Raw genomic sequence first — 26,719 nt, forward strand, 5'->3', positions numbered from 1 at the left:
GAGTCAGGATAGAAAAAGAAAAAGAGATGACATCCAAGAGATGCCTCATTTCACTGGATTATTTAGTATCTTGGTCGTTGCAGAAATCAAAGAAAAAAAAATAAAAAAAATATGACACCACCAAGAAATAAGAGAAAAAACATACACGAAAAATAATAAATCGATTGTGGGAGAGGGAAATGGTTTTCGTGAATTCTGTAATCATAAGGAAAGTTACGATGGTGTATGGAAATGGGTTTATCGACAGCCTAGCTTTTGCCATTTCATGCCTGCTACCGCGGTTGCCCGCCCCTAAAATTTGTATACCTCATTCGCTTTAAACTGTTGCTGAAACTGAAAATTTACGCTCCCCCGAGGTTTGTGATTTTAGCAACATTCCGCGCAATCAATTACCTAATATTCAAGGGTTTTGGGTTGAAAAAAATTCAAAGTCGGTAATTAACTCTCTTTTTTTCCCCCATCTCCTAGCGCAACCAGTATAAAAGGCAGGCTGCAGCCACGATATTGAATAGATGCCGCGGATTCCTGCACTTCAAGGATATTCAAGCCCTCTCAACAGAATGTCAGTTTATTACAGCAGCAAAACCGCAGAAATTTCGAGCCAACGAATCACGGATTATTATTATCACGTTTTTCGACCCTCGTTAAAGAAAATTGGGTCAAAATTGTGACTCGACAAATTGCGTAATTACACCCCGAGAATCTGGGAACGAATCCACCCATTCAGAAATGGAAATGGCCATATAGATGGTTAGTGAAAATTGAGTAAGAAAAAAGCTTTTGCGATTTGCGCATTAGGCACGGGACGCGTTCCTTTTTCAGTTCTGAAAATAGAGAAAGCAGGCAACACTTTGCACGGATTGGTCAAGACGCCTCGAGGAATCAGATTTTGACTACACTTCCGTACGAATCCCTCGGGATTCCGACGCGGGTTCGCGCTACCTGCAATTTATCGAACGATAAACCGTCCTCGAGATGAGAAAAAGACGGGGGCTTACAGCTGCAGCATCCTAAGCGCAATCTACGTCTGCCTCTAATACCTACTTGACCTCTGAAACTTGCAGGGTTATACATAAAGACACTAACGATAAATACACTCCTGAACCCGGGTACACGAAGCGTCGCTTAAACTCGTTTCGCAGATTTATCGTAATTACTAAGCACTCTCAGAAATTTTTTCAGCTTTAACCCTGGAACGCATGTACGGGGTCGTAAACCACCCAGCCGTCTTTTAAGCTGCGTTCTTAAGCTTAAAATTGACATTATCCGCCCGGACCTGTGACCGTAATTCAGTTTCACTATCCGACCCTGAGGCTTTAGGCCGGCGATAGCATCAGCTGCTCGTTCGTCATTACGTAAAAGAATTGAAAAGAACAGCTGGGGTTGCTAACTTCCCCGCTCTGTAGCCGCCGTTGGTGCTTCGTGGCGTTAAGTGAATTTTACTTTCTCCCTCAAATCAAAATATTTTAATTATTATTACATAATTTAAGCGTCGATAGTCACGTGCATGATCAAATGCCATACACTTCACATGCCGAAGCAATTTTCTCCGTGAACTTGGACGCTTTATAAACAATGTACGCTACTTTATTTTTTTTACGTCAACTCGGAAAATGGCTCGAACATGCAACATAGCCGTTTACATTGTTGCCTTCGCGCTACTGCAATCGAAATAGTTATGCGATTCTTTCCACAATTTATTATTATTAACTATATACTATTTTTAAAATAAAAAAACATGAAAATACATCAAAACCCCTTACACACAATTTTTTGTTACGTTTCAAAGTTTCAAAGAACCTAAATCTTCAAGCAAAAGGATGTGCGTTTTTTATGATTGCAAAAATGAATTGAGAATCATCGAACTACCGATCTGATTTCCCTCTTCAAATCCCCAAAAATGACCGCAAGTTTTGGGCATGCAATTATTGTACCCGATATATTTTTGTTGAGAATGAATAAAAAAACAAAAAAAAAAAAAAAAAATGGCGTCATGTTCGTATAAATTTCGGCACGCTCAACGAGGTCGAACCGGTTATTTATACGAACTCTTTGTCGAGTTTCCTTTCCAAGTTGACTGAGTCCAACAATTGAGATAACTGGACGCGGAGAATCTGCGCGCACAAAGCGATATCTCGACTGACCTACTCTGCTAAGTGTCGCCGCGCGCGTGTTTCCTTACGTACGTGTAAGAGCCGAGGGGATATTTCTTCCGAGGGGCATGGGAGTGGGGAATTTTCTTCCCTGCTCGTGCTTTCTTCCCGTTGCGAAGTTGTGTACGCCCTCTTCGAGGTACGGTTAACGATATCCGTTACCGATCCTTCGGGATACCTTTTTCTTCAGCGTGGTTTTAACGACGAGAACCGGCGACTTGCAAGCTTGACCCCCGTATGCTCTGCATGTCTCACGACGATAAAGGAAACCAATGGAAATAAACCGTAAGTAACTACACTGTAATACATGTGTCGTAACTTCTGAATAAAATTATCTCGACGGAGAATGAACTCGTTATAGTTGGAAATTTATCGTCATATTTCGGGTAACGATGAGTGAAACATTACAGTAATTCAGTTTATCGCAAAAACATTCAAGAAGGCCTAGCTGGGAGATTGAAACTTTACATGTAAGTCGCTGGAAATCGGAGAAGTAGAGAAATCACTCTGTCCGCGAGTGTTTTCAGCTTTGTAAAACACAACGGGCGGTGATTGTAGTTGAAATTGTACAACAGCTTCACTAAAAATCAAAACCCCGGTGCTCTCTTTTAAACGGATAGGGCCATTAATATCGCAACTTCAAGTTTAACAGGGAAACTCGATACAATCCGTGGCAGAGCGTTTCACGCCGGTCTGCGAGTTTTACTTTTGAGAGAAGAGCTGCATCTGTCGGGATAACATTACTATTCTTTTCAGCGAAATGGCTCAGTACTGAAAAAGAATTGACTAGTATCTCCGTAGTCGAGGAAATCTCTTGTGATTCTGCGAGTGTCTTGACTCGAGCGAAGAATGAAATGTTGAGCTTGCGGAGTAAACGAGTAGCGGTTGACGTGCCCGCGTAAAATTAGCCAAAAATGGATAACAAATCTAACGAGATTTTAACGAGAGGATTACATGAGTCGGAGCGTAAGCGTGGACCATGAAATAACGTACACGTATAATGCATGTATGTATATCCATTAAAATACGCGCGGCTCTTCAGTCAGAATAAATTTTCTTCCTAACTAATCCCATTTAGGAGTTGAAACACTCTGCATCCGGTATGAAAAACGAAAGTAAAACAGAATCTGAAAAATAGGTTTCAACTTTCTGGGGGTTGTCGGGTTTCCATCGCATCTTATTTTTCAGTCAAAGGCCCTCTGATACGTGCAGAATTTGATCCATATTCCGGATCACGAAGCGAGGCTCTCCCAAGAAAGAAAGATCCGACACAACGTCAGTGGATTCGCACCGTTCTTTTCGGATTTTGCAAAATTCGTTGAGCGACAAAAGCAGTCGAGATAAAACAGATTGATTCCACGATCTATAAACGAAATTCCGATGAAATATCAGTAACTACTCACAACAGCGTTAAAAATTTTAAACTTTGACCAACATTTGATCACGCAATTCCAAACGGTCAGCGCGAATATAAGGTGTAACATGATCAAATGTGCAGCAGCCGGTAGTTTTGCATACACGTAACTGCATAATTCGCGACTCAGTGGCGTGATGCAAACGTATAAGCTTCGAAATTTGTCAACTCAGATATTATCTGGCTTTGGTAGTCCCAAAGCGCGTGGAGCGAAGCTGGAAAAAGTTTTTACGACGCAGAACTATTACACACAGTTCCGCACATGTATATAATACGATATACATATACGATGAACTTTTTTTTCTCTCGCATTCCCAGGTCTCTACTTGAGAGTTCAGAAACTGTCCTAATTTTTTTATTCGAATTCTAAGGCCTGAACTTTATCTGAAAGATACCTATAAAGTACACCTACACGGCCGAAATTGTGCACGTAGATACAAGAAGTATGCGATGATTTAAAAATCTTCAGGGATTGCCGATTTGTTAGCGAACCGAACGACCTAGCGATTTTCTATTTATGCGTATATCTTAAAACCGCCACAACTCGCGTGATAATATGTTCTCTCGCAAGCTCTTTCCTCATACTTTTCATACGACTGATTGTGAGTTGACAACTGGTATACGTGGGAAGGTGGATTACTCACGTCACGCGTCAAGTGTAGACTTTCCGACTGATCTGTTTGTTTCCGATCTTGTTGAGTGCGCCCATTCTTCAACGACAGTACGGTAAGATAAACAGGTGAAAGAGTTCTTGTACAATTTTACGTGAAAGTATCTTCTCCGCTCCCCACTGCACAACCTGCCACTCGCGACACTCGACGTAAATTGACTAGCGTCGAATGTGTTGTACATATAGGAGATGATACACGTGTAAATATAAACACTCTCGGCCGCAAAGTCACGACCGCTATTTGAGCGTATTATTGAGGCAAAGCGAGTAAGAATATACCAAAGATTGTAACGCAGATTATGATTGGTGAAATAATTGATACGCAGGTAGTCAATTGTGTTGGTACGTGCTGTGAATACTCACGAACAACCAACTGAATAGGAAAAAATATACCAGAAGGATGATAAAAATCTTGCATATATTAAAACAATCTGTAGGACGTGCTCGGAGAATTTACTTAGTTATACGTAGTGTCGAATTTTTATAACTTCGGGCCAAAGCTGACAATGAGGGCCGGAGAAAGTTCACGACGAAAGTCTTTTTGCACAAACTTTGTGCAGCGAACTTGTCGGATGCAGTATATCAACCGATTTGGAACGCCTTCAGCTGAATATTTGACCAAGTTTAAGTGTTTCTCGTGGTAGGTGGATAAACTTTAGAATGCAAGCAGAGAATGAAAAATCAATGAGCTTCCAAGTTCGATCGTTCTCGGCGACAGTTCCGAGATACGGTTCAACGTCCTGGGATTGAAATAGCACACTTGATGATCCAACTTAAATGTAGCGAATTGGAAAAAAGCAAGACGAAACGAGAGCCGGTATGAAATTTTTTCCAATCGCTGTATCTCGCCTAACGATAAGCATACATAAACTAGACAACGAATAACGCTGCGGACGGACGTCCTAGCGTAATAAAAGAGTAAAATTCACCATGGGATTGTTTTGAGCCGCGTAAAATACTGTGCAAATTACACGCCAAGTACCGCGGATGGAGCTTTCCGGACAGTGAGGAGAACAGAGGAGCCATTTAAATAAAAAAAAAAAGAACAATAACAATACATATAATATATATTATACGTAATAACCAGAGGAAAATTTCCGACGTCGTTGATGAAGATACGTATGCGTAACGTCTCGCGCAATATCACAGGGACTGGAGAAAATGAAGCTCGTGTTTAATCTGACCCCGTAAAGTTGAAGTATTCCCATTTGTATAAAACTAACCAACGACGAGTGCGAGCGCGGATTATGTGGCTGAAAGTGATAAATCGAACCGGAACTGTACAAAACTGAGCTGATATAATTATCAACGCCAATGCGACCAAATGACAGGGATCTTGATTATCGCTCGAGAGAATCAGCGCCACGTTTTAAGCGGTTGAGAAGGTAAAATAATTCCGCACGCCGTATAGAAAAGCAGTCGATTTCCCTAAATCGTATATAATACTCGCCGATTTTCTCGCTGGTGAAATTCAGCAAAAATTTACATCTCCACTAGCTCGCCCAGTGGTGAATACGTTTCAATAGAGAACGTATACGTTCTCTGCTGTGAACCCGCAGCTGAACCGAGCTCTTGCGAAAAGCTTACAGGCAGCTCCCAAGACGATACTTGGAAAAAAGTTTGATGGGAACTGAAATTCGAAAACGTCTCTACGAAGCGCCGAACAACCTACAAGTTTGGCCACTTTCGGTAGCCAGACAGCTTTCACGTGCTGAGCTGTTATATTCCACTGAAACTACGCGGAAAGACTTGTACGTGACCGGTCTGCATATCGTGCTGTACTCGTACCGCTTGTTATCCCAAATTCTTTTCGAATTTTTCTCGTTTATAAAGAGGGTAATAATGATAATAAAAAACGGCATAAAAATACCCTCAACGATATTGTCCAAGAAAGCGTAATACGTCAGTGCTTCGTAGGAACGGTCAGAGGCTATCCGCCCTCTGATCAATTCACCCGGCTGTTCAGCTCGTGTGATACAATCAAGTAGATTGTACAACGAGAGGTCAGTTTAAACCAACAAATTCCCCTGGACACAAGCGTGCTGCGGAGCAAACACGACTCGCGCTGCACTTGAGCGATGGAACAACGCAAACAAATTTCTATCGCAAACGTAGAAAATGGACTGAAATATGCAAGCCGTTTTAAACGAAAATCGTTGAATCCATCCGGGTTTAAAATGTCCAAACTTTCTCGCGCAGCGGCTTTTATCGACGAATTATCTATTCACATCCACATAACCTTTCATCGTTACTCGAGGTGAGTAAAACTCACGGAAAATCACTTGCGGGACATTACGAATCAATGAATCATTAAACCTCCCAAATGCACGAGCATCTATCGATATCGTGCATGAAAAGGCATCGCGAACGAACAAAGCTTGCAGTTCTTCGCGCTTACTTTACTTACAAGATTTTTCGTCAAAGTGCTGGGCGTCAGCACTAAAGTTTCCCTCTGCCTTTTGATGAGCCTGCTTAACCTCTGAGTCCTCTGAGCGCAAGTCAGAAGTTCCCCGTTCTCGAGGCACTCTTCCGTCCTGACGAAGACCTGCATCTCGGTGCAAAAATCATCTTCGGATTGTTCGGTCGGCGGACTTTGCTTCGGTGTGACGGTGCTCAGTGGGACGGTTTTCGCTATCAACGTCTCGCTGCGGACGCTCCAGTTTGATCCTCCGTATTTTTTCAGATTCATCAGATCCCCGATGCTCCCCCGGACCTGAGTCGTGAGCTGGAGATTCGTTCTTGACAAGGCCGGCGAGTGGGGAACCGATTCGGAGCCCTTTTCCACCGACCTCACTATGTCCGGTAGCGTTCCCTTGTTCTGCAGTTTGTCAAGGTCCGAGAGAGACGAGCCTCGGCGCATCCCGTGCCTCGACTGAATGTGTTTTTCCCTCAGTAGTTTCTCCCGCTCCTTATGGACGCTCTTCGACGATATGGAAGAGCGCATAGCGAAGAACCCGGCCTTCAAAGGGAAGAGCAGGGCCCACTCGGTTGACCTATCTTTACTATCCATTCTTGTATTGAGTGACGTTCTCTCTGTTTCAAAGGACGGTAAGCCCGACCTCTTCCGGCACGTCACTCGTTTCCACCACCGCGAGTAATAAGCAAAGTTATTCCATCCTGATAAATTCAAGTCATTCCGTCAGCCGTCTTCTGTCAAAACACTTCAACTCGTTATTATTATAATTACGGTTGGGCGATTTAATATTATCTTTGAGAATTTCAGCGGGAATAATTTTCTGCGCTTATTATATAACAGCTTAATTGTTCGTTAAAACCGTTCTTCAAGTCCCGCGTAATTAAACACATGAATAATTGTCAGGCGAAATGCGAAACATTCAACGGAATTTCAACAGTCCGTTGAACTGCCCGCGGCTATTGTACGCTGAAAGGGTTAATATTTCGCGGTAAAACGTACGCTCGTTGTCTTGCCGCTGTCGTATTGTTTATCGCACTGATAACTCACGTCCGGTTGCCTGGCGTGACACATTTCCGGTCCGATTCAAACTCCTCCCCCCGACATCCGAGTGCCCCGACACTATTCAAATCGTAAATCCGTGCTTCAACCATTCTGGTTCGGTCCTTTTTTGCCGTTGCTAATCGGAAAACAAGCGATTATCCTTATCATAACGTTAGCGTCCGTTTTTTGGTCGTTTTATGACCGACTGATCACAGCTTTAGCACCCGCGGATTGATCGGAAAATGTGAAAGGTCCGATTTTTTTATAAGAAAACTGCAGGAAACTGAAAGCTCTGTCCAAGTATGCCACCACATTCCCTTGTATCAGCCCGTTGTCAGCGCCCTCGGTTTTCTTCGTCCACATTTGACGATGCCTGGCTAGGCAATGCGAATCTGCTCTAGGTAGGCGATCCTCTGACGGAGACCTCTCACAGAGCTTTTCACTTAAGTTAACACAACCACCCTTGACGATTTACCCCCTGATCACCAGGGGTCTTCGTTACTAACACTTCCGTCTGATATAAGCTAATAACGATCGATAAATAGATTTTACTTTCAGCCTTTCTGCACGCAGGGGATAAAAAGAGAAAGCGAGAAAAAGGGTGAAAGAGAGAGAGAGAGAGAGAGAGACAAGGTTAGTTAATATCACAACGCGGAGGTAAACGGACGTACGTAATGAAACTCTGGAGAGAAAAAGTTGTAGAAATTTTTTTTCTTTCACTTTCACGAGCAACGGGGTAAGTATTACGCTCCTCGCGGTAATCAAGTCGAAAATAAACTCGGGCCTGAAAAGTTTATTAAATTAAAACGTATGAGCGTTGGGGTTTTATTTTACGTCTTCGGTTAGTTAGGGCGCCGCGCCGAGTTCTCGACTCCGTACAAGGTATAAAAGGGTGTCAAAGTAACTTTGAAACGGACACAGACAAAAGGCGCATATACACCGAGTTCGGATTTTCCGAGGAAAAACGGAACCTAATAACCTCGTCCCTCACTCCCTCGGGTAGACCTTGTCCCACGCGTGTATCTACGACCTTTACGTCGACCTTGTTCCCGGCTTGTCACACAAAATCACCCTCTGAACTCCCAGGGCGGATACCATCGAGAGTAGCACTCGTCGAGGGAGCTGGAAACTCTCGCAGTGCGTTCAAAAGTACGGGGGTGGCACTTATCGGGATAAATTAGTTCGCTTTTCGCTAACTTATCGTGACTTTATCCCTACTGCGGCGAAGGGTGGAGGAAATCCGTTCGCGGCGAGCACCAATTACCTACTGAACGTTATGGACAGGTGCATTTAAACTGATATGACGAATGACTGGCGTGGGAGTCCTGGCCTTGTCTCTAAGGTGATATCGCGGCCTATCCGACTGCTTGTTATACGGGCTGCTTATTGTTGCATACTGAACACGTTTGGCCTACATTGATTGTCAGCATTCTGTACAAGCGTCATGTAGATTCACCGAACCTGTCTCAAGTTCACGCCTACTACCTTTCAATTGCTCTGCGCTCGCATTTTCCGCAATTCAATTTCTTCGTGTGGTATCCGTTTTTCATAACAACTGCGAGCAAATAGAGGAAAAATATTCATCAGGAAATTGAAAACTGCGCAGTTTTGGGATTCGATCAAATCGAATTCGTCTCGCTCGCACGCAATACGGTCACTGCCTTTTAATATCGAATTAAACTCCCGTGTAACGCGTTTGTTGTGTATCAATTTCTTTCTCGCGTTCCAGAACGTTTCCATTTTTCAGTCTGATTATTTCCACCCGCGATATTTCACTCCCGTAACAAATTTTGCATATCACAGTGTTGTTCGGTACCTACGCTATATCGTACACAACAGTCACGTAATGCAACCCACAAAACGGGCAAATTCGCGTTTACTTCAACCGGCACATAACAGAAATATGTAAAGTTTATTGGAATTTAATCATCCTCGGGTATTTGTTGATCGGTGGATTACACACGCGTGACACGAATGAATATTAACGATACAGCATGCTAATGAATGGTGGAAAAAAACCTGTCTGACACATATTTTTGCGTTATCTAGGTACTGTGTAGTTATAGAAGCGGGTACACTGGAAATATTCCAGTCTTCCTGTCGACAATTTATTAAAAGGTAAAGCCATCATTACATGGTCGATATCGCGATCAGTTGGAAACTGCTTTGGGTAAACGCTCGCTTAATTTATTTGCCACTTTGTACGCCCTATAAATAAGATAAGGATAAAATTCGCGGAGCGGTTAATCAGCTGGTGTTCCTAAAACTGCCGTGTATTGAGCTTGGCAAAAGACTAGTTGTTTAGTTTTACCTGATTAAATAATCGATTGGCCAATGTTCGGAGGGTACTCAGATGCAATTTGAGGAATTACGGCACGTATTTCGACTCCAAGGTTGACGTAATTCGTCAATCTATCGGGACAATAATGCAGAGCAAACAGCGGCACACATGGACGTTAATGGAACGATCGTGTAGGCCACGTTAATCAGAAGCAAACAATGCGAGGCTCCGAAGTGCTCGACGCCAATCTCAGCTGCATTTCAAGTGCGACAATGTGTTCGGACACCTCGGAAGTTCGGATAGTCAGGAACAGGATATTTCAGGAAATTAATTGCAAATTTGATCCGCCACCGCGCTGTCCAGACGGTTAAAAGTGCGCGAGTATTCTCAAGCTCAGACTGATTATCTGTTCCAGTGAAATGCGTATCAGATGCGAGAAACCCTTGTTACAGAAGGTCAAGTTTCTCGCCTCAGATATCGGATTAACTCGCTCTTTTGCCGTCAATCAAATATTCGCGTTACACGGGCGAAAATGAAACTTCGCTTCGCTGTGGCCAAGAGGAATCGAGTCCTTCGATTCTTACGAGTGTCAAATAAATACAGCCGTCCGTAAGGAAGGACAATGATGAAAGTTTTCCCACCACCGTAAATTCAAGCAGTCCAAGTTCTGTCGATACACGAAGCCATTCGGGAATTCTCCGCCTTGAATAAGTGCCGGCGAATATTCGGAAAAGTAAAAAAAAAAAAAAAAAAAAACCAATAGATCGAATCGACGAATAATTCCAGATTCAGTTTTGTGAGAAAATCGAGTTTCAATACTAGTTTAGAACGTGGCTGACACTGGTCGGTGATCCATCATAAAATTTCTCACCAGTTTATACACGATGAACGAATTTTATCGCGAGTAAAATGTTGTCCAGTGGATCCATTCAACTCCACAATGGCCTTGGCTGGCGTAGGTGACTAATATGTTTGACAATGTCATTCTCTTTTCCCGAAGGATCGTATAATAGAATGCGGGTCGTAAGTCGAGTCATGGACAAAATCTGAGGTTAGTGGCACGCGATATTAGTGAAGAGAAGAAAAAAAAAAGATGAAAAAATTTGTCGCATCTCCAAACGTTACGAGTGTACTAGGCTCAGAATTATGGAACGCGAATTTGGGGTTGAGAAGGGATGTTATCAGCTCCAAGAAGTTAGTTTATGACAGGGGGTAACTCTAAAGAGGTCCTTTAAGTTATTGTCTTCACCGAGTTCTACGATGACAGATGGTATTTTCGGTAGGACGGATTAGTCAGAAATGTGGCTTTGAATAGAATTTATGCGTTGAAAGATTACTGGAGAACGCAGTGTGTGTTGCAAAAACAAAACGTAAAGCTCGGTTCGAGTAGGCGTGTGTGTCATGTAAAATCGTATATCACGATGTTTAGTTGAGGAAATGAACCAGTATGCGAAAGCTAGTTTAATAACGATAGGCAATGTGACTCTAAGCCTCGCCAGGAAAGTAGAGCTCTTCTAAAAAAAGTTATTAACTTACCCCCTGACAGTTAATCGGAAAACCTTGAAGTGGTCATTGAAGAGAGACGAACGGTGGTGAACATAATAAACGACTCATGGGAGCTCTAATTTTAGCAACTCAATTCAGACCTCAAACGTTAACCCTGCTCATTTTAATCCTGCTGTTAGTAGGTATTCGAATGGGAATTGTTTTGCAGACATAAGTTTCATTACGATAATATTAACTTAACAATCAGTTAATGGAGACACATGAAGATTTAGATGGATTTTTAGATTACAGTGGGGACTTCATAATATGATTTAGAACTCTTCAAATATTTTTTCTTTAATCACATTCAGATAAGGAATGTCGCGATGAACGCAATTCCGGAACTTCATGAAACTTAATTTTACAATTAAGAATCAGAGAAATGCTTAACCTTTCCAACACCACCATTGTAGGCACAGTTTGAGTGGTTGCAATGACTATGATTGTTGTTTCGAAACAGAAAGCTTATTGTTTGACAACCTTCAGTCGAGTTTTAAACCTCTAAAACGCTTGTGACAGTTTTGTTTTTGCAGTTGCTACCAATATTTTGAAGGTATAAAAATTTGGTTCTTAACAGATATCTTCCATCTAAATCGTGGTCAACAGCCAGTCGTACTAATTGTAAAAGTAACTTAAGTGAAAAAACAACTCACGTTTAACTGCATGATGATCTTATTGTAGGCCCAGTGCCATCTCTGCTTCGGTGTCATCTCCGTGCGTTCTTTCAGTTGAGTTGGTACAGGAACAGATCCTACCAGATCAAGGAGTTCTTCGTCCGCAGGTGGTTCTGGTGGACTTCTCGGAGGTGTATCCATCTGCACGCTCTCGTCTAAGGACGCTTGTTTGATCACGCTCCCTGCGTAAAAATCATTGTGGTATTAAATAACATTTCTTGATATCCACGTCTTTCTTTACAATAAAGTCGTTCTTCATTTGTGTCAGTCGTTGAATCGACCATTTTGTTTTCGATAATTTAAACGTCAAATTCAAAATCAACGAGGTCTGCAACCTTTGAGACTGAATCTCATTGACGAAAAACAAAAAACTTTGGAAGTTGGAGATCATGATATGAAAGACATCTAAATTTCAACATTGCGAAGTTTTTGATTCGATCGACAATTGAATGAAATAAGGCAAACCTTGAGGACTGATGGAGTGTGATGTGGGTGGCGTCCCCTTATAGGGCTCGACCAAAGAGTTTTCCCTAGACCCTCGAATCATGGCTTCTTCTCCACGTTGATACCTGTTAGTACAACAATGCATATATGAGACTTTTACAAAAATGTTGTGCAACTAAAAAGCTCGTGAAGAATTTCTGGCAAATATAAGTCCGGATTCAATGACATAAACAAAACTTAAACCAATTGGTACGTAGACAAGTATAGCAATTACCTTTCAAGAGTTTCGTCTCTCATTTTGTACTCTCCGTTTACAGTGTTGCTAAGAACAATATCGGTGTCCTCCATAGAGTCCTGTTGTTTAAAATACCCTCTCTGATAGCTTTCGGCCCTGGATATGGGCTGAGGCGCGTTGAAATTTTGGGCGTATGATCCACCCCTGGACAATTCCCTCTGTTGATACGAATCGGTCCTGTTGAGCGGGGGTTTGAACCCGTCTTGAGTGTGGATAGATCCGTAAGAATCCCTCCTCACCGACTGTGCGTAAGAGTCCTTCCTGGATAAATTATCATAGGAATCATCCCTCGACATGTGATCTGTCGCGTAAGGTTCGCCTCTAGTTAATTTTGGCTTCTGTTGGGAATGAACGGAGGGCTGACTGCTGATACTTTGATGGGAAAGCTGCGAGTCTTTTCTCCGGGGTTCACTTGGAACAACGTCCTGATACTCGTCCTCCATTATTTCCGTCTGATACGAGTCGGTTCTTGTCAACCTTTTTCCGTTCGTCGTTATCGCCGACCCGTTGTGAACAACCGCCGACGTCGTAACGACCGTCACATTTGCTTGACTGCCCACCACCACGTGGTTGGCTGACGTGAGTCCCGACACTGGGATTTGGCCTTGACGCTGCCCTTGAGGTGAGTCGACCAGCGTGACCGCCGTAGGACTCGATTCTCCGGCTGTCGAATACTCGGAAAACCCTCTTCTGGTCTGGCTGCTGCCAATGGAGCTGACCGCGGTCTCGAAGGACTCTTTCAGTTCGTCGTCTCTGGACTCAAGAGAGTCGGTGTTCTGCTGTTGAAGAGGATTCGCTTCTCGCTTACCGAGCTTCTTTTTCCTCGACAAGCCCAACGGCGAAATCACCTGATTGTCCTGAGAGGGGTAAAAGTATTCCGACTCGCTTGAAGGGTAACCGTTCAGCCTGGTCTGGCCTCGCGGGGTCGTGACGGAAAGTTCCGGCACTTCGCTCTGCCGCCTTTCTATATCCGCCATCTCGCCTTCCTTGTACTTCTCGAAAGATTCTTGATACGACTCCTGGTACGAATCGTCGTACTGCTCGGTGTAGTCTTGATCCTGGTACTGGTGCTGGTAATCATCTTTGTAGTCACTCTGACCCTCGTTTACATATGCCTCTTTGTACGCCGTGTATTGGTCCTGGTACATATCCTGCTGCTTGTAGGACTCGTCGTACTGCGCCTGAGAAACCGGGACCGGTTCTCGACCGAAATCTTCCTGGTACCCATCGCCATACGCCCCCGACGTCGGAACGACATATTGGTCCGCATATTTGTCCTGGTAATTCTCTTCAGTCGGCTGATCGTAAGGCTTCTGATATATCGCAGGATCATAAGCCTCCGTGACGTTGTTTTGATCGAAGCTGTCCTGGTAGTTTCCCTGGGCCAGACTCGTCTGCTCGTAACTCACGGAAGCGGGAACGTTATACTGCGAGTCGTAGTGACCGGGATACTGCTCCTGATAATTATCAGGAGTTTGTTGGTACCCTGTATCTTTGTACGACGTCGAGTCCATCGCGTTTTCGACGACCCCAGGTTCCACGTACTCGTCGCTGGTCCGTCCTTGCGACGTTTGGTAAGGATCGAGCACGGCCTTTCCATAATTGTCGTGAGTCGTTTGGTCGTAGGGGTCTTGATAAGGTTCCTGGTAGCCTACCGCCTTGCTTTGCTCGTACGCTTGCTGCGCGTTGTAGGTCGGCTCCTCGTAAGGTCCGTCTTGTAACCTGCTCTGATCGTACTCCTTGGGATACTGACCTATCGCCTGATTGTAAATTCCCTGGTCTTGTACGGCCGAGTCGTTGTACGCTTCTGCCGAGTAGTCGGTGGTGTAAGTTTGGGTGTATGGTTGCTGATACGAAGAGTCCTTGAGGCCGAGATACGCCTCACCGTAAACATTTTCCGTGTACGTATCCTGCGGCAGGTTGTCCTGGCTCTGGTACGCGTAGTTGTAATCCTCGTTGTAATCAGACTTGTAGTATCCCTCCTCGGACGGTGTTCTAGTCCTGGGCAGCTGTCTCCCCGGGGTCGTTGGAAGTGAGGCAGGTTTTTTACCGACTAAAATGCTACTCGGTTTCGTTGGAGTTGGGGGTAACTTTTTGCCGGTGCCTTCCTGTCGCGACATCGGCCTACGCTGGGGTTGAAGGGTTTTTCGACGCCGTGACGTTGGTCCACTATACAAAAAAAACACCTTAATTAAATGCGTGGGTGGTGGTTAAAGCGATGGTGGCGTTGCCGGTGGTCGTGTGCCGGTGACGGATAAACCTATCTAATAATCGACTATCTAACGACCACCCATTTCAGTTAAGTTACGAACTGACATTTATCGCTGCGATAACATATTCTTAGAATATGGGTATCGTGAACTCTAATTTTGGTTACATCATTTTGATTTTATTATAACGCACGTCCGTGCAACTTGAGTCTAGTGATTACATCGATTGCTTGAAAAAAATGAACAGTTTCGCTGCTCGTGTAGAATATACCCATGCTCTTAACCAATTCCGGATTATGTGGTATATCGACCGGAATATTAACTCGCGACGAAATTATCACCGCGTTTTATGAGTAAGCTAAAAATTTCCAAACCCTGATTGTATCCTGAGTATACAGGAAGACTTGGAACTTCTTCAACCAGAGCTCAACCCTTCAAATTTAGGGAACAGCGATAGTAATCCCTCTCAGAAATATAGAGAGCCGCGGTTGATGCTATAATCGGATTGTTGGCAATAATTTTCAAAACTAAGAAGCTTACGCGTCCCCTTAACTTTTATCCTGGTTCGTGCCTGCGCCATTTTGAGCTGAGTGCTACTTCAGTTGTACTGAAATAACTATTTTCTACTTGTTACTACATGTATCTGTGAAACGAATGAGCTTAATTATAAATACAAAAGCTATAACACAGTAAATTTTTTTCTCATATATTCGAACGAACTTCAACTTTTCATCTGCGATGCTAGATTATACTTCAAGTAATCCAGTAAAACAATGTTGAATACTTGATTAAAAATTAATATTCTCAGATGCTTTAATATTATTTCTTTCCTTGTAGCTCTTTTTTCTTCCTATCCCCACACGACGTGGCACGATACTGGAATACTTGCTCATGCGTACAAATCGTGTGTATACAAATTATCGAGTAGTTTACATTTGGCTGAACAGACAACGACGAGGCTGGTCGATCTTACTCGTCAGTCAAAGTAAAAGAGGGAGCTTTTGCATTATAAGCAATCGCAAACTTTATGACGTCCTTATAGACAGAGCTTATAAACATGGATCGAGCTACAAAATTCCAAGTTATGTCGAGCATCTGTTGAGAACTTTCTTTATAAATCATACAGATCTCTACACTTTGAGTGAAAAAAAAATATCACTAGTGATAAATAGATATTCAAGTAGTGCAACGAAAGTTTGGTCCGACGGTTTAAAAATCGTGCAATTAAAACCAGCAAGAAACCGATTATGATGCTGAATCTGACGTCGCAACCAATGCCTTATTGTTAGATAAAACCTTTTTCTTCGAATTACCTATAATCCATTTCCTCCGAGTCATAACTGCGTTGTCTGGTGACCGCTGGCCTATATTCCGGCCTATGGATTCCAATGCTAGACGCAGGTCTCTGAGGAAGATTTTTTCTACGGTTACGAAAATTTTCATAAGGAGTGCTACCGTGTGGGTACCACTTCCCCCCGCTATCCCACTGTCTGTCCTCCTCGTCTTGGCCGTATCTGAAATTTCGATTGACGCAGTTATCCATCAGTAAGGCGAATATATAACAGCTGCGATGAGATGAAATTTATGGTTGCATGTAACTAGATGCTCTATATTTCAGTCATGTAATTAGTACCCATCACCGTTATGCCAGTTTCCAAATCCGATTATGCGCTGGATTGAGCTGTTCGATTTATCACTTTTTTCTGATTCCTTTATTTTTAGAGGTGCGGATCAAGGTCGACTGGAAGCGAATAACGATATTGGGCGCATGAAAATTGAACTATTGGCAGCGTTCCAGTGTTCCGTACTTTCGATTTCGTCGAAATGATTTTATTTTTACTGTACTAACGATATCACGGGATCTTTGTCTGAATGCAAAACTTTGTTGCGTCATTGGAAAGGAGAAAAACTTTCTGGAACCACGAGGCTGAGGACACTTCCAACTTCTGAGACGTCAATATCTCTCCGAACGAGTGTGGAGAGATACGAAGGAGTCAGCGTACAAAAGGTTAGTTAAAATCATAAAAAATTCTATTAGCCATAACGCAGAAAGGCTAATTAATCCATGTATTTAGCACAGGGCACTAACTGCTTGAGAAAAGTCTTGGCTCGAGGTTATCAGTCGTTCAAATTCCACTAGAAATTGGTTCGACGTGCAGCGAGGTTCAATATTCAATTTTATCTGAGAAATAATCTGTAACTCACCTCTCGTCCTGGTAGGCGTATCCTGTTACGGGGTCGTAATACTCGTTATAACTGATGTCCGTGAAGCTTTCGGGGTACGTTGCGCTCAGCTTTCTCGTCCTGGCGTCCGTCGTCGCGTCCGGATGCTGGTTGTTCAAGTACGAATCTTGAGGGTAGTGCGAATGCTCGTCGTACAAAGTCGTCTGTCGTTCCAGCGACGGCCTCCGTTGGGATCCGGAGTAAAGAGCGTCTGGAAAAATTAAATACAATCGATTCCTTGCACCGTGAGGATTGTTCATTTTTGTATCAACCTATTCTTCGAAGTACGAAGGAATGCCTCAGAAATGGCAATTCACAACTCCGGGAAATTTCGGACAGAACTTAATATCTGATCTGCAGTTTCCCGAGAGTTTGGAAAAGCACTCGGTGTCGTAGGAAAAAATTACTGCCGTCCCGGGAAATTTCGGCTTTATATACGTATATTATAATTCTAAGGAGCTCTAAGGAGCTGTAGGGAGCCGGAGAGGGAACGTCGATTGATTTATTTCTGAAAGTACCTCTCTTTTTCGAGGCTGTATTCGTCGTCGTCGTGCTCGTGAGAAAATCCAATTCGCTGAAAATACTGCCTTCTCCCTTGGTCCGCGTGCCATGGTAGTCTTGGTAACCTTCGCTGTACCACCCGTCCTGGCTGAAACGAGAATGAGGATGAAAAATTTCCCCCACCAAGTAAATCACTTTCGAAACATGATAATGAATGTTAAATGACCATAATTACTATAATCAGCGATGAAACATTTGCCGTCTATTCTTCAGGCTACATTCAACGATTCATTTTGTAATCAATATATATACGTGAAGGTGATTCAAGCCAATGTTACTAGTATAACTATGTGACTACGGATGCGATATGTAATGAGTAACATGTCGGTCAAATCGTAATGACCCCTCTTTGAATTTCTTCAACACCTTGGGCTGACCGATGTGATGTATAACGGTGATATTCGAAATGAAAAAATGCGATGTAGTGACGACTAAACTTGTATGTGTTTGAAAGTTTCCAGCTGCGACTATTCGAAGTGAGTATCATATGAAAATTTGTGATTCAAGAAAGTGAAAATGTTCAGCTATTTTTTACTTGGCCAGTCTCATACCTGTCGTCCTGGTCCCACGTGTGCTTCCGCCGTCTGTTCCATGAAAAATATGAGTACCGTGTCAGAAGAACGGAAAAAAAAACATAAAAACAAAAACAATCAAATTAAGATTCAAGCTAAATTAAAATCTCTGCTCAAATTTCATTACCATAATGCCTATACTATTTTCTGGGTAATTGAATCTTTTGAAGAAAGCTTCTGTATAGTATAACATCATGTTTGCACAATCATTTCCTTATAAGACCTACGTGTAGTGGGGTACTTATGTACGTTACCTGCTCAAATAACATTTACACGTAACTCAAGGAGACGTAGAACAAGAAAGAGAATGAGAAAACATCTACAAATGTTTCAAAGATATGATTGTTGCAGCCTCTTGTGCTGCAGCCTGTACGATTTACGAACATTCATAATACATTTCTACGTTCGAATGCGATCTCTTACAATTTCGACACACACACGTACTTCATGCTGTTGCGCTGTTATTAACGTCTGATCGTTTTACACCGAGTCTGCTCGACTTTGTATAAACTTAATTTTCATCGTGGCAAAGTCCTGGGTCTCAACTGGCTGCAGAAATAGATGCAACGCAAATTATTTGAAATCGATATTACGATGCTATTGCACTATGTCAATGCTCCACAATATCGAACCGGGTACAGTGCATATTGTAGTCAGTTTAGCCACGGAACTCGGCCAGCAATCCATGCTCCTTGCAATGCAGAAATTCTGTATCAGTATTATAATACACGAGCTGCTATATCATCGTCAAACATTAACGGTGAGCTGGCACTAAAGTTTTCTATCATACCCTACATTACGTACGTGTATTCTACAATACCGAAACGACAGTTATTCCGGCAAAATCATCACCGATCGCTACCTCAGGCTGTTGTCTGATTGAAACGACTAGCTACTAAGTGCGAAGGCTATGCCGGTACAAGTATCAGACTAATTGCGGTATTCCTTGTTTCAGACTTCTCGCTGGTAGAGTTACGAGGAGAGTGGGCAACGTTACCTTCTCCTGCGAGGGAGAAGACGACGCCATCCAGCTATTAGAAATCAAGGTACATCTCTGACTAGCGAGAGACTCTGTACTACATCCACAACTAAGTCAAGTATTCGTCGAGATTCTAAATAATTAACACTTGAATCATAGAGACAGGTTTGAGGAGTTTCGAAGACAAGAAAGAGTCTCGCTCGCTCCTCAAGAATAGGTCTCCCAGTCCCGGTTCTTTCGTCTTGTTATTTTTCCTTCTAAACTCCGTCGAGAAGAGCACACGTTAAAAGAAACTGACTCTTTGTCGAGGTTCACGTTTTATCAGTCCTTCGTTGGCCTAGAATCCAGGGCTTATACGACTAGGGGGTATTACGAGACTGCCTGCTCGAGTGTCCACTTGTACGTCGAGTGAGATGGTCGTTCGAAACATAGACTCCGACTCGAAGACAGCCAGGAAAATAGATTAGATTTTAATGGCTTTTGCAACGGTAAATTAAACGCAAACCGTTACATTTTATGAACTCTCAATACCTGCAGCTCGTTACGTGAAATGGTAGGTGAACTTTTATCAAGGAATAATCCACGGGTAATAAAAACGTTTTACAGAATAAATTTACACCTTTCGAATAATACGACTCAAGTGTTCACTACTTTTCGTCATCGTTTCGTAAAAATATTTTTCGCACCACGGGCGTAATACTTTACGCCCTTGGTACGAAAATAGCTATCGCATATTTCTTACACCGCACAGAGTCTCTCGGCACATCATCGTCGAAAAATCCCTTCCAGTCAGAGACGCTACATTCAACCGTTAAATCAATTACTTTTAAATTTCACGTTGGCTCTGGTGCAAACATCGCAAACAAAGTGATCGGGCGTTACCTGGATTCCTTGTAGTGTCGCGGCCTGCTGTTGTAAAACAAAGGCTCGGAACTTTCGCCGACATGAGAGGTGGTGTACCTCCCGGAACGCCCCTCTTCGGGATAGGGTTCATCGTACCTTGGACTGTGTCCTCGACCACCGTACCCACCGTAACTTCCAGCTGTCAGTCGACCGCCAACCGTAGCTGGAATCTGAGGGGAGTAAAGCCTCTGTTAACCAGGAACTGAGCTTCGCTCCTATTAACCAATTTAATGCACTATATACTTGTCATTCTCAATTATTAACCTCGTTAATGTATCGTTTAACTTCCGAGTCGACGGAAGCTTGCCTGTTACGGGACTAATTTAATCACGCATTGATATCCTCAAATTGTACCTTTCGCGGTAAGTATGCACACCGTATTATTACCGAGCCTGGCAAAATCACCGAACAATTCGAATAAAATTAAAACGAGTTTAGCATCGTCAAGTGTTTCACCTGTTCAAGTATAGTCATATATCAATTAACGTGGAACAGACTGGCGTGTAAAAGTTCGAGCTCAGGTTTTAAATTCAACACCGCATTACCATTTCCAGTGCACATCGTAAAGCGAATTAGAAAAAATAATAACGTACAAGTGCAGCAGACCTGCGCGATAATAACAACGGTGGCAATATTCAATTGAATGTAAAGTTATTTAGGGAGCTAATGCAGTCCTTGTTGAGCCGCACACACATAGCGAATGGAGAACTAGCGAATTTCTACAAGAGCCGCGGGCAAACTAATTGCAATACCGTGCAGCGTAGCAGTAAAATGGATGGATTAACAGATTCAACGAGGCAAGAGAATTCTGTACCTGTAATCGTACGGCAGTCGTACGCTACCGACTTTTGACCGTTATACGTTAACCACTTTGTTTTTAATTGAAATTGATCGAATACAAACTACCAGCTGTTAACGCGTGGTTATTCGCAAAGCTGCGTTCACGAGGCGAGCACCAAAAGCAGCAAAGCCCCCCTTAACCGATCGATAGATCGCTGCTGCGCCTCTTTGACACTCGCCTTTTTACCCAAGCTTATAAGCTCCGTAGGCGACAGAAATAACACGTTCGCCACGTGGATGATACGCGGTCCGCCGAATGCACAGATCGATACCGAGTCAATCCAATCAATTGGCCCAACGTTATTTCCACACTGCAGTGCTGCAATTTGGCTCGCGGGCTTATCTTTCGGAACGTTTTACACCTGACGTGTGCCACGGACGTTATACGGATGTGTGGGTTCACCTGCGTACGTGTGACTAACGGTGGTCTTTAAAGTGGTGGGAAAAATGTGCACAACTCAACCTGATGATCGTCCCTCTCGTAGCTATTTTCCCTCGATGTTTCCAACGATCGCTGCGGAGTGGCCAGTTGGTTTGCAGCGGTGCGAAACTGGGAGGCGGAGCTATTCGCGCCCTGGCCACCGACCGGGTAGTTTAAATCCGACGTGTAGTCCGAGTCCTCGGAGTACCCAGCTGAAATTAATCAGTCCAATTTAACACGATATTAACGGGTCAAGACCCGCTGGTTTGCGGGGACGTGGCGTACTAGTTGAGGTGAATACTGGAGGTGTAAAGGAGTTCCCAACTGCGAAGGTTGTGCTTTTATTATACGCCAAGCCATACCACAACTTCTAGCTACCCGCGACAATACTTTTACTCGAGTAAACTTCAAGTAAAACAAGCAAAGAAAGCTTCAAGACTCTTTTCAAAGTCCCGCGAGTCAAAGTGCAATGTTCTAGGGCAAAAACTTCCTCGATCTCTCTATGAAAATTATCTATTAATCTTGATACCATCTGAAAGAAGCGCTGTTTAAATGCTCATTGTATTTAAAATTCCTCAGTGACTTTCTATGCGAATCTATAAATCACACGCTAATGATTCGACGTGTCTGACTGTATATACGCAAAGCAAAATCGAAGAAATTCATTAGTGCGTCGGAGTTCTTGCTCAAATGGTTATTTCTCAGCAGAGCTTTGTTTCATCTGCGCTTTTCGGAGAAGCAAAAAATTGTCGTTTGTTCTACCGAAGATGATACAAGTCTCGATGCAAAGTCGGTGTCGAGGAAATCAAATAGTTCACAAAACGCGACCCACGTCAAACGAGAGGATTAAACGCAGATGACGCGATCCTCTCATCTCCGAACGACGTGTTAGACAGGTGAATTTTGATCCATCCCTGTCAACCGACCTCCCTACGCTTCGAAGACAAATTAGCAGTCCCTGATTGGCGGCTGACCACCCTTACACGTCTCTATCCGCCAATTAGAGCTTTACAGTTCGGTTCCCACGTCCGTTAAGCTCGACGTAGAGACGTGGCGCAGTAGGTACGCTCAGCATCGAGTCAGCCACGCCGCGCTGCAGCCTGACCTAACACGAGTTTTGACTACTGTACAAGAGTTTCGCAGAGACGGGGAATGGCGGGGGCCGCGTTTATTATTCCGAGTAGAGGTCCTTGCTCGTAGCGGGTCGCTCGATGTTTGTTCATTCGAGGCTTGCAGGGGCGGGAAGGCTGTTCTCCATTTTCCTGGTAAAATTAGCCCTCGGCTAAGTGCGTCAACTCGGTACCCATCCTGATTGACACTTAAACAATTTACCCTTGCGATGGTACCGAGCCAGCCCCTATTGTTAACCGAGGGACGGTTTACTCCGGCAAGATTACAATATAAACTAACGATTAATGCCACTATCTTCGCGGTCCGAGTCATTGACTCCGAAAGCGTTACGCTCGCGGAGATATAACAGACGACCGCGATTTCCTCGAGGAATGGGGCATAGCTTGTGGGATTTCCGGAATTTATTACCAGTCGATAGGTGGGTGTATACTCACATGCGGACGAAGATGCGTGGGGTTATCGGTTAGCTTTGGCTTCCACATTGTTAGATACAGTGGCAGATAGTTTGGGGCGATTGCTGATTGTTCCGATGAAATATGTGTATACATATATATGAGAGAAATTGTACGTAGGATATAAGAAATGATCACCCATCGTCACGCTACTCAGCAACGGTTCGTGATAGAGAGGGAATTCGGTAGTTTTTCATTACATAACACTCGGAGTATAATTCATACCTGCGGAGCAAGGAAATGCCGTTTGAACACGTCAAATCGATATCGCGCAGTGATTAATGAAACAGTCGCGGCACTTGATCGTTTCCAAGACGATACTTTCGTGCCAATGTATTTTTATACTATTGTACACTCGATGTAAGAGTCGAGCTGAACTTGTGTTGCTGTATAATTCGCTCGGCGACGAATCGTATAAAAGAAACTTACGTCGGCTTCGCATTATACTTATCAAGAGCTTTATACTGAAAATGGATATTAACGCTTCCAGACGTCTCGTATCACCGGGTAAAGAGGATCTAAAGATAGTGAGGATCCGAAGAGCGCAACTCGTGGCTATAAACAGCCCACGAGACTTCACCTTAGGCTGCTAAAATTCAAAATTAACCCAGTCAAAGCAAACTCAACATTATACCCAAGCTTTACGGCGTTGTAATATAAATTTGCCGGGCAACCTTGCGGTTCCAGATTTTCATCTAACGGGGTGAAAAGCATTCTTGCATAAGATTTTCAAGATTAGCGTACACGATTAGTTCTTTTTTAAACGTGAAAAATTAACGTAAATACTCGTAGATGATTGATTATCGCCATGAATTTGAATGGTGAAGATAATTTACTGATACTCACAGTGTCCCGTGTACAATATCTGTCGTCGTGCCTGCTCCGCTCTCGCCTCCTGACCCATTATATTGTTCAATAGTTCCAACTTCCTTTGAAGGTCCGCTGCTTCTGTATTTTCTGGGTCTTTCGAACAGAAAACAAATTATGAATTCACTCCTTCACGGTCCGTGATTGGTCGAGAGGAGAGTGTACGGATGACATGTCTTTCAGGGACGTTGCTTAAAAATGACTGATTAATTAATTCGCGAAATATTCACATACATAACGACGAAAGTTTTATACATCGACGTAATGCGCTTGGGGGACCTTACCATCCCAGAAAGGAATGTGTTTGAAAAAAAATAAGCCTAGTAATTACAGCTGTTAATCCTCTCCTTCCAAAGTAACGAACGAACGGTAAATACGAAAATCTTTCACAGAAAATTTTTTCGCCCCTCAGACTGTGCGGACTTTCGCTCGCTACTGATTGTGAATTTAAAGCTCAAGTAATTCCTCATTGTATGAGATTCGCAGATCCATTTCTCAAGTTCCATTGACTCTCGGCACGTTTCGTCCGATATTCGATTACAGTTAACTGTCTCTGTTACAAGCTGCACCCTTCACAATTGCCCGCGATCCCTCGAGAAACGTGTCAACCGGAGCTCTCTGATTTACATCTCATCGCGCAGTCTCATTTCAGGTTCCGGTCTGGCCAACGAGTACGGAGGAAAGTTTTTGGATTTGTCCGTTTTTTATGTGTTACTCGATATCTTCCCCGAGAGGTTCAAAGGGTCGGCATACTCAACGCGCAAGGTGTGAGGGTACTTCATCGGTACCTACGCCTTTCTGGTTGGCCTTTCGTACAGTTACATAGAATGTGAAATAAAACGAGACACCAATTCTACTGGGAACAGAGGTTTATTTTTACCACCAGGTTTTAACTTCACCCGGCATGCAATTAGAAAAAAAGGTCAAGTCGCGAAGAGGTCCTTCTGTTCTCTCCTCCCTTCAAGCCACCGCTGTAAAATTTTTAAAACGTACACGGTTAGAAAAATATTGTACGTTTTAAATCGCCTGTGGTGAATATATGGACAGCACTTTTTTCGAGTTAAATCTACAGCAATTTTGGCAAGATTTACAAATCCGATAATAAGAGTTGCAAAACCAATAGTAAGAGTTACAATATGCTCAGGTAGATTTGACTCGAAAAAAGTGCTGTCCATATATTTACAACGGGAGATTTAAAATCTACATTACAATTTTTTCCTTGCATGTAGAACGTTTCAACGAAACGTCATCCCGCTCTGGGACAATTTGATATCTACCTGGCCCATTCCACCTTGGCATTTCTTCGGCTTTGACTTTCGTCATTAATTGATGTCCGAACGTTACAATTTTATTATTTACATTATTATTTTTATTACTATCGTTATGGCTTTAATTGCTTCAGTTCATTCGGCTGCGCTCAGTTCGCTTGTAAACTTTGCCAATGGTCTCGGGGGAGTAGCTCGACTTTCGGAACACGTAACAAGTATCTTACACCCTGTGCGATGCCTACGTAGCTATCTCTCTGTCTTTCGGACTTCTTCACTCCGAACTTTGCGGGGCCGCGGTATAAAAAGTAAGGGAAGTACTTCATTTGAATTTATTCATTCTCGTTGCCATTTGCAATCCAGTCCTTTTACCCCGAAACAAAGGAATGAGATACAACCAACAGAAAACGAATCATCTCGACACGACGGGAGCGTCGATTGCCACTTTGTTCCTCGGTTGTAATTTCTCTAGCAAAAATAATCATCCGAACGCGTCAAAAGACCCACGGAAAAGCGGAGTCGTTTCCTTTTCTCAGAAATAAAAAGTAGTAGAACTAAAAACTCATTTGGAACGCAACTAGAAACCTTTGATCCTCCTGAACGTTTGCATTATTTTGCAGCCCACACTTCCGTCACGTGAAACGTACGGTAAGATGGTTAAAATTTCAGCGGATACAGGTAGAACGGAAATGAAATTGTAGAAAATCGCAATGAGACACCTCTGAATATTAATATTAAGAGCTAAGACTTCGAATGCACCTTTTTTTGGTCATTGGGAAGAATATATTCGACTTGAATTTGAAAAAAAAGATGGTTAATTTTTTTAACACAGTCTAATACGCATTATAAGTAAATGTGTGAATGTTTCTGAATACATACGAACATACACAGATGCTACACTGATTTTACACAAAACGATGTATTGTTATGTATACGTATATATGTATATATGTGTCACAGAGGGCTCCGTGTATACAGTGTTATACATTTTATACCTGCTACATATACATGTAATGTATATATGTATAACGGTAAATAAGTTAAAATCTCGAGGGAGTCGTTTTCGCGCAACCATAATCAGCTTACTGGCGTTATTTTATTATTTTTTTTTCATACCGTTATTATTTTTTATTTATTTTTTTTCTCTAGATCTCGTTTTCTTCTCTTCTCACGCCTTCGCTACGCTTCGTGCGCGCGCGTAGTTAAAGCATCGTATTCCTTTCACTTTGGAGCTTAGAATAATAAAACTTTTCAGTAGCAAAAAACTTGAATTCCGTGTTTCTCCCACTGCACGCGCTTAGTAATTTTCAACTCCGTGAGCAACTCGTCGAGGGTGGCAACCCCTCTGCTATAAATATGCCT

The 26,719-nt window shown here is 43.0% G+C and overlaps 1 protein-coding gene across 1 annotated transcript in view; it reads right to left on the reverse strand.

Moving 5' to 3' along the window:
- LOC124185566 overlaps positions 1-26,719 on the reverse strand; it is a 64,411-nt gene that overhangs the window by 2,005 nt on the left and 35,687 nt on the right. The window contains exons 7-16 of the mRNA XM_046576443.1: positions 24,072-24,188; positions 21,685-21,854; positions 20,361-20,551; positions 18,479-18,511; positions 17,885-18,015; positions 17,349-17,577; positions 16,457-16,657; positions 12,913-15,102; positions 12,660-12,763; positions 12,174-12,376 (exon numbers count right to left, since the gene is read on the reverse strand). Of these exons, the coding sequence (XP_046432399.1) occupies positions 12,174-12,376; positions 12,660-12,763; positions 12,913-15,102; positions 16,457-16,657; positions 17,349-17,577; positions 17,885-18,015; positions 18,479-18,511; positions 20,361-20,551; positions 21,685-21,854; positions 24,072-24,188 (3,569 nt within the window). The remainder of the gene's footprint in view (positions 1-12,173; positions 12,377-12,659; positions 12,764-12,912; positions 15,103-16,456; positions 16,658-17,348; positions 17,578-17,884; positions 18,016-18,478; positions 18,512-20,360; positions 20,552-21,684; positions 21,855-24,071; positions 24,189-26,719) is intronic.

This window comes from Neodiprion fabricii, chromosome 6 (assembly GCF_021155785.1).
Source record: "Neodiprion fabricii isolate iyNeoFabr1 chromosome 6, iyNeoFabr1.1, whole genome shotgun sequence".
Lineage (NCBI taxonomy): Eukaryota > Metazoa > Arthropoda > Insecta > Hymenoptera > Diprionidae > Neodiprion > Neodiprion fabricii.